The following is a 7,967-nucleotide window of genomic DNA, read 5'->3' as shown; positions in this document are numbered from 1 at the left end:
TGGCTTCGGTTTTGCATCCTCCAGCAGGTAGAACCGCCCCGATCTGCCTGGTGCAACCCAACCCCTCGCACCCCAGCATCACCCCTTGTCCCTGGGCTGGGCGAGACCCACAGGGAAGGAAACTCTGAGCCACAGAGTGAAGTGGGTCTCAGTACCCCCTTGCTGGGACTCTCTGGCCTCGGGGAGCAGAAAACCATCTGGACGAGCCTTCGCAGGGGTCCCACTTCATTGGGATGAGCCTTCCCGGGGGTCCTGCTAGGGGCTGGGAGCGGGGCTCTTGCTCGCCCCCCAGCACACATGCTCTGCTGCCCATCGAATGCTTCTCTGTGCAGAAAAAAAAAGTGATAGTAATAAATGAAAGTCGACAGATTTTAATTTTTTTTTTGCACAAAGACTTTTTTTTTTTGTCCTTTTTTCCCCTCCGTTCCAGTCGTTTTGCTTTTCTCCTTTCCCCCAGCATTTTGCTTTTGGTTTGTTTCATTCCCAGGCGTGGCGAAGAGCATGCATTGGAGAGGGGCAGGATGGCGGCGGGACGGGGCAGAGGGAGCTGAAATGGGATGGTGGGGACAGCTTCTAGCACTTATCATCTTCCTCGGTGTCGCTGAGCACGTCAATGCTGGCCCCGCACATCACCCCTTGCCCTGCCCCTCGCCTCCGCCGCCGATAATGCCCATTGGGCATCTGCCAGCTGTGCCGCAGCGGTGGAGCTGAGCCGATGGTGTTGGAACGGCCGAGGCTAGTGGCAACGGCCGCCTCGAAGGTGAGGGTCTCCTCCTCCCCGCAGTCTGAGGTGTGCGAGTCGTCGTGCAGGGCCAGGTAGGGCTCCGAGATGTAACGATGAGGGGTGGACTGGCGGCTCTGCTTCCCTGCTGGGGAGCTGGAAGACTCGGTCAAGCCGGCGGCGTTGGGCTCCAAGCTGGAGGAGAGGAGCGGGGACCCCCCCTCGGTCTCCTCAGGGGGTGGCGAGGCGTCTCCGGCGTGCCGCAGCATGGAGGCGTAGGAGAGGAGGGGACGCGGTTTGGGGGGCACTGGCGGGAGCTGGCGACGGCCTCGCCGGGGGGTGCTGGTGTCCGAGATGGAGGGGATGGAGCTTTCACTCAGGGAGCCCGTTCCCTGCAAGGCACCAAGACATGCTGGGGAATTCAGGGGCGACAGGCAGCACCGGGCACCCACCCCCCCAAGCCATGGGGCTCCTTGGAGCACCCTCCTGCTCAGATGAGTCCCCTGCACCCTCACCCACCCTATAGAATCATAGAACAGTTTGGGTTGGAAGGAACCTTCAAAGCTCACCTAGTCCAAACCCTGCCATGAGCAGGGACATCTTCACCAGCTCAGGTTGCTCAGAGCCCCATCCAGCCTGGCCTGGGATGTCTCCAGGGATGGGGCATCCAACATCTCTCTGGGCAACCTGGGCCAGTATTTTGCCACCCTATCCCTGCCTTGGGGTCTGCACCATGGTCAAGAGCAAATACCTTTTGGTGGCCACCAACAGCAGGACACCGCCTAACTCACTGAGGGATTAGCTATCGGCTGGCTGGCTGCTGGCCTCTACAGTCAGCATTTCCATGGGCTTCAAGTACACAAGCACTGGCATCTCCAGGCTTGTGTAGCTGGGACACCTCGTCCTTGCCAGTAAACAGATGCCATGGTGGTGAGCGGATCAGTGTGGAGATCCACCTCTCTCCCCAAATCCTCTGCGGAGTGCCTGAGCAGCCTCAGCGTGCTCAGCTCATGGGGAACACAGACAGATGCCACCACAGGAAGATCATAGAATCATGTTGGTTGTAAGAGACCCTCAAGATCATCAAGTCCAACCTTTAACCCAACAGTCACTAAAGTACATCCCTAAGAACCTCATCTACGCGTCTTTTAAACCCCTCCAGGGATGGTAACTCCACCACTGCTCTGGGCCTGTTCCAATGCCTGGCAACCCTTTTCAGGAAATAATTTTTCCCAATATCCAACCTAAATCTCCCTTGATGCAACTTGAGGCCATTTGCTCTCATCCTATCGCTTATTACTTGGGAGAAGAGACCAATACTCTCCATGCACAGAGCTCCCAGAATTGGGGCTTATCTTCCCTTTTTTGGCAAGCAGCTTTGTCTGTGATCCCCTTTGCCTTTAAAAAGTATTTTTTCACCCACCTGCCTGTTGGGTGTCTGCGACCTGCCCTCGCTGGGTGACCGGGACTCACGCCGCCGCTCCGGCGACTCGTCCTGCGCCTGGGGACTCCTCTCCTCTGAGTTGCAGCGGGAGATGTCAGGGGACAGCAAGTGCTTGCGCTCTTTGGATCGACCCCTCTCTCTGCCACCCGAGCGATGCCCATCAGACCGGTGACCTGCAGGGACACCCCCATCAGTCCCCACCATCCCCTCCCTAGGAGCAGGGAGCACTTGGCTGGTGTGTTTTGTTTTGTTTTTTGTGTTGGTGTGGCATGGGGTCACCCATCCTTGCTCACCCGAGTCGGCATTGAGGCGCCGGGCGGAGAGCTGGAGCGAGGAGTGGTAGCTGCGCCGGCGGGACTTGTAGGTGTTGTCGCTGCTGCGTTCCATGGAGAATTCGTCCAGCCAGGAGCTGTTGGGGCGCTTGTCCCGAATGGTGGAAAATGAGCGCCGCATTGAGCTCGTGTCCGTCACCACCTGCAATGCAGAACCCCGGCCGGCCGGGGAGGGGGTTAGCAATTATAGAATTACCGGTTCACCCATTATTACTGGCACACCAGCCTCTGGGATGGGGAGGTTCAGGGTGTGGGAGGGCCAGCCCAAGCACAGACCCCCTAAATAATCTCTGCACAGATCAGGTGTGAGAGGAAAGTGGGGTTCAACTTGTGAGCTCCCCTGCCTGTGCTCTGCAAGCAAAGCCAGTGGCTGAGGTCCAAGCCAAGGGGCCGTGTGTCAGGGCACAGCAGCATCCCTCCCCCAGGCATGGGGACACAGGCCATTGCCACCCAGGCTGCCTCAGCATCCATCCCTGCCTCAAAAACAGGACTGAGTGGAGCCAACAGAGACATTGATGAAGAAGTAATTGAGAAGGGGAACTCCCCTAGGGTCCCTCACTTAGCATTTATTCTCCTGGCTGTGCCACTTTTCCAGTGGCAGCACTGGTCCCCTGTGCCCTCCTTTATTCCTGCATGCTCTTCCCCTGTGCTCATTCCCTCTTCTCCCCACTCATGCTGACATTTTATAGAATTATAGGATAGTTTGGGTTGGAAGGGACCTTCAAGGCTCACCCAGTCCATGAGCAGGGGCATTTTCACCCAGATCAGGTTGCTCAGAGCCCCATCCAGCCTGGCCTGGGATGTCTACACCACCTCTCCGGGCAACCTGGGCCAGGGTCTCACCACCCTCAGTGTAAAACATTTCTTCCTTATATCCGGCCTGAATCTCCTCTCCACTAGTTTATCATCCCTCTCCTTTCTTTTCTTGCTTCTATGCTTCTCCTTTCTACCTTCACCCCTCCTCCTAGCTTGTGTTCTCACATTCCGTGTGGAGAACATCACCTCCTTCTATGTTTTCCTTCACTTTATTCTAGCAGCTTCTTCCCTCTGCAGCCTCAGGTCATTCTCACTGTCTCCTCACACCGTCCCCTTTCTGCTCCCATCCCCTCCCTTCTGATCATCTCCCCTGCTGCCAAATGGTCAATAAAGCCCACAAGGCAAAGCCTCCCTTCTTCTTCATGCCCCAAAGTGCCACAACATGTCACACCAGCACCTCTGTGAGAGAGCAGACCCAGAGACTTCACAGCAAAACCAAACCCTGTAAGAGAATCTATGTCTGTGTTGAGGCTGAGTAACAAGACAGAACAACAGAGAAACCGGGCAGACAAACGAGGAGGTGAGATGTGGCCTGGGTTCCCCTGGACAGACGGAGAAGCATGTGCGTCAGGACAATGGGAAACGAAGGAAAAGGCGTTTCATCACCTGGGACATCATCAGACAGCCAGGCTGGAACTCCTCAAACCTCAGCCAGCACTCAGGGCTGGAGGAAAGGAGGGGTGTCCCACTGCAGGGGGACCCTGCAACCTCCCGGCTTGGTCCTGCTCCACCATGGACCTCCCCACATGGGCCAGGAGATGGATTCCCCTGGCTGCTCTCCCCATTTAGGGCAACAGCAACTCTTCTACTTGTGCAGCACCCCAAAGATGTGGAGATGCTCTGATATCAGGGCATTGGGGATGCTGTGGAGCTCGCAGGACTTGATCAGCGTGGAGAGAAGCCCCAATGTTACCTGGTAGGACTTTACTTGGACCCAGCACCCACGGGGGCTTTGCTTGGTTTTACCTGGGGATCCACAGTGAGACGAGGCATGGAGGAGGCCCTCCCAGAGACAGCGTGGTCCTGAGTGTCCACAGGAAGGTAGCTGCCACGGTTAGAGGGCTGCACTCTTTGAAACTCCCTAACCTCTGGCTCCTGGAAATAAAGACACAGCCAAGCTCTTGGGATGGGGTTGGAGCAGGGTAGTGCACCGCTTCTGCCCCATGGGCAGGGGACAAACCTGCTCTCTCAACCAGGGACAGTAGTTTTAAGTGGGCCAAAAAGGAAGTCTAAAATATATCATCTATCATGTTGCCACTGGAAAATAATCTCAGATTCACAAGCCATTGGAGGGGAGCCCAGATGTGGTGGCCAATTCATCTTGCACCTCTTCAATGGTGGTGGGAACCCTGCCTGGATCTGGTGATGCCCTTACTGCCTGGGCTTTAATTTCTTCTCCTTTTGCTTTTTGGTTAATTCCCAATTTAGGGGACTCTTGTACAGGATGTGGTGTCAAGGAGATGGGCCGGGAGTGACCCTGGGGATCTGCTCAAAGGTGACTTTATGGGGAGGGGGCAGTCTCATCTGTCACCTCCCTGCTGGCAGGATGGTGACATGGACAGGGTAGCCAGGGCAGGGTACAGCTCACACAGAGAACTACAGACCCTGGGGACATGGACCAGGCTGGAGATGCACAGTGGTACCACACTGCATCTGACAAATGTCATGGTGGTGCACAAATGCACACACACAGACATGGAGAGAGATATATAGAGATATGTATATATATATATATATACACACACAGACAGACAGACGGATGCTGCTGCTGCTGGCCAGCATGTGTGTGAGGCCGGAGGGGTGTGCTCCCGTTGGGAGACAGTTTGACAGCTTGGTTTGGGGTCAGGGACACCAGCACTGACAACAAAATGAACATGAATCCGAAAACATCAGATACCATCACTCAGCACTGGGTCACCCACTGAAATGAGTGTGCTCAGTGGGAAAAAAGAGCAGCCTGTGAAGAGAACGATATTTTACTGCAGGACATCAGACCCCACTCACAGCTGTTGCCCCAAAAGCACTTGACATTGCCTGGACCCTGGCTGGTCCGGGAAGGCTGTGTCAAAAGATGAGGGGCCAGAGTCCCAGCTGGGTGACACCCAGGGACATTTGTCCCCTGCTCAGATCTCTGTGTGACCCAGCAGCTGCCACACTTGCTGCCACAGGGGCAAGGAGCAGCGTTTCACTGCCATGTCAGCAGCCCCACACCTCCCCATGCCCACCAGCATCCTCGCTGTGACCGCGGGCAAGTCCCCACCAGGCAGTGTGTGACTTTACCAGAGACTGGTGCTCCTGGAACTGCCCGTGGGCTGGATCCATGCACGCCAGCTGGAAGATTTCCTGCGGCGAGAGTGGGCTCAGCGAGTGGAACCCACTCCGGCTGCTCCTGCAAAGACAGTTCAGCTTCAGGGGAACCACAAGCCGGGTGCTGCCATCGTTGAGCATCACCACTCCAGTGTCTCAGAGCTGAGGAGCCCCTGTGCTTGTCCCCCAGGCTATCAAGACCCCCAGGACAAACATCATGCGCTATGGAGAGCTGAAGTGGTGCCTGGACAGGAGAGGGCACCAGCGCACCAGGTCCTGCGGTAGCAGTGGGACATCCCAAGTGCACTTGCCCGCAACTCTCATCATTCATTCCCACCAGCCAAGTTGTTGGGATCCCCCACTGACCCTGCACAACGCAGGGACCAACTGCTCAACTGCTTGTGAGGTTCAGGTCCATCCCAGACCCTTCTAGGTAAGAGAATTTGCACTTAGTGCCACAATGGTCCTGCAAGAACTTCCATGCAAACACCTGGCCATCCTCCTTGGCCACCTCTGCTGCTGTTGGTGATGCCAACACACACCAGCTCCCCAGGACCCTGCAAAAACTTCGTGTCATGAGCTTTCTGTTTCAGTTTGGGTTTCCCCAGCTCTCAGCATCTCTTTAACCCTGTGCATCCCAGTGCCAGCTCCAGAGAATGATGGCTGCAGGACCAGAAAAGCATCAGGAATACCTCCCTTCTTCTCAGGGTGGTACTCACAGGCCCGAGAGGGTGTCCTGCTGGAGGTAAGGCAGAGCCTTGGCATTCGAGATGATTTCCTGCGGCAAGGAGGACGGCTCCATGCGCTGGAACATGGGAGCGTTTTTCTGTATTGAAGAAAGGAAGAAGCTGAGCTTGTACTAAATGCAGATGAACATGCAGTGCTTCACCAACCAAGTCTCCACTGCTTGGGAAGGTTTGCTGTCGCGGACCAAGGATGCCTATACATATGCCTTGTAGTCACCAAACTCCAACCTGTCCTACTATCTTCATCCCTTAGCTGCATCCCCTGAGGCTGGTTGCACATTTGGTCAGGATGTGGTAGGAAGCAGTGAGCATGCTCTGAACATCCCCGTTGGGCCCATCACGTGCCCACGCTGAGCCTCACCTGCTCCTCCAGCTGCTGCCGCTGCTTCTTGGCTTTGCTCTGCTTGTAGTAATCCATGATCATCATGGCTGCATATATTTTGCCAACAGTCAGGTCAGAGGCTGAAAACATAAGAGGGGAAGGAAGGAGAGGGACACATTTGTCTGAAGAGAAACAGCAAGCCTAAAGGCACCAACCATACTGTGGGATACCCTGGTGACCCTCAGACTCTGCTCACCACTCCAAAACAGACCTGAACACCCATGTGGAAATAAAATGGACGGAGGTGGCTTGAAAACATCATCATAAACCACCAAGACAAATGGCTTTATCACATCATCATGTGTAATAGAGCAAATGATGCTCAACCTCCTGCCCTTATATGCTCCAGAGATGATTTCCAGGATACTCTGGGTTTGGCAGGAGTAGATCACTGCAAACTGGACATTTTTCAAGAGGGTTCCCAAACAGGCGGGCAGAGCAAGGCAGAAGCCAGCCCATACCAACACAAACCCTCTTCCCACTTGTCCCCCCGAGCTGGAGACTGGTCTGACTGGTCCACATCTCCCTTTGGGAAGAGGTTGCTGCAGGTCTGATGGCAACTTGCCAGTGATGACAGTCCCTGCAGAGACTTACTTTTTGGCATGGGTACCAACAGGTCCAGCATCTTCTGGGACAGGTGAGGCCAAATGGTCAGGATCTCCTTTTGAAGCTCGGAGTCTAACTGCTGCCAATCTGCACCACCTTGAACAGCAGGGTGGGAAAAAATGGTCCATGTACCTCTAGACCTGGCACCAGGACCCAACTAAAATCACCCCTTTCCCAGGCTGAAGTGAGGTTCACAAGCACCAACCAGCTCTCTGGGCTGGCAGGACCACCTTGCATCACCGAGCCTGGTCTCCTGCTCTCGCAGGGAAAGTGTTCCCACCATCCCTTCCATATGTGCTTCCATCTCCCCATCCCCTGCCCTCCCACTCAAAGCTGCCATCTTCAAGCTTGCCTTGGGTCCATCTCTGACTCCAGTCCTACTTCCAGCCCACACACAACTGCTGCTACTGCCCCACTTTCTCTTTGCTGGTAAGCAGATCATGTGCTGGTGAAAGAGCAGCTCCACTTGGCTGAAATCCTTAAATACTGTGCAAAGTGAAGAGCAGAGCTCTCTGGCTGGCGGTGATGGGATTTGCTCACCTTAGGGAGACCCAGGCTCAAATGGAGCTGTCAAAACGTGCCAGCCAGAGACACCCAAGCCTGGGGCAACTCT

The 7,967-nt window shown here is 55.3% G+C and overlaps 1 protein-coding gene across 1 annotated transcript in view; it reads right to left on the bottom strand.

Annotated features, from left to right (window-relative positions):
• Window positions 1–412: 412 nt before the first annotated feature.
• CACNA1E (calcium voltage-gated channel subunit alpha1 E) overlaps window positions 413–7,967 on the bottom strand; it is a 91,326-nt gene continuing 83,771 nt past the window's right edge. The window contains exons 40-47 of the mRNA XM_082054215.1: window positions 7,343–7,450; window positions 6,728–6,828; window positions 6,340–6,446; window positions 5,594–5,702; window positions 4,280–4,408; window positions 2,459–2,639; window positions 2,145–2,338; window positions 413–1,113 (exon numbers count right to left, since the gene is read on the bottom strand). Of these exons, the coding sequence (XP_081910341.1) occupies window positions 574–1,113; window positions 2,145–2,338; window positions 2,459–2,639; window positions 4,280–4,408; window positions 5,594–5,702; window positions 6,340–6,446; window positions 6,728–6,828; window positions 7,343–7,450 (1,469 nt within the window). The 3' untranslated portion in view covers window positions 413–573. The remainder of the gene's footprint in view (window positions 1,114–2,144; window positions 2,339–2,458; window positions 2,640–4,279; window positions 4,409–5,593; window positions 5,703–6,339; window positions 6,447–6,727; window positions 6,829–7,342; window positions 7,451–7,967) is intronic.

Source organism: Streptopelia decaocto (assembly GCF_964273445.1).
Source record: "Streptopelia decaocto genome assembly, chromosome: 5".
Classification (NCBI taxonomy): Eukaryota; Metazoa; Chordata; class Aves; order Columbiformes; family Columbidae; genus Streptopelia; species Streptopelia decaocto.
This window is presented reverse-complemented; position numbering and strand designations above follow the sequence as displayed.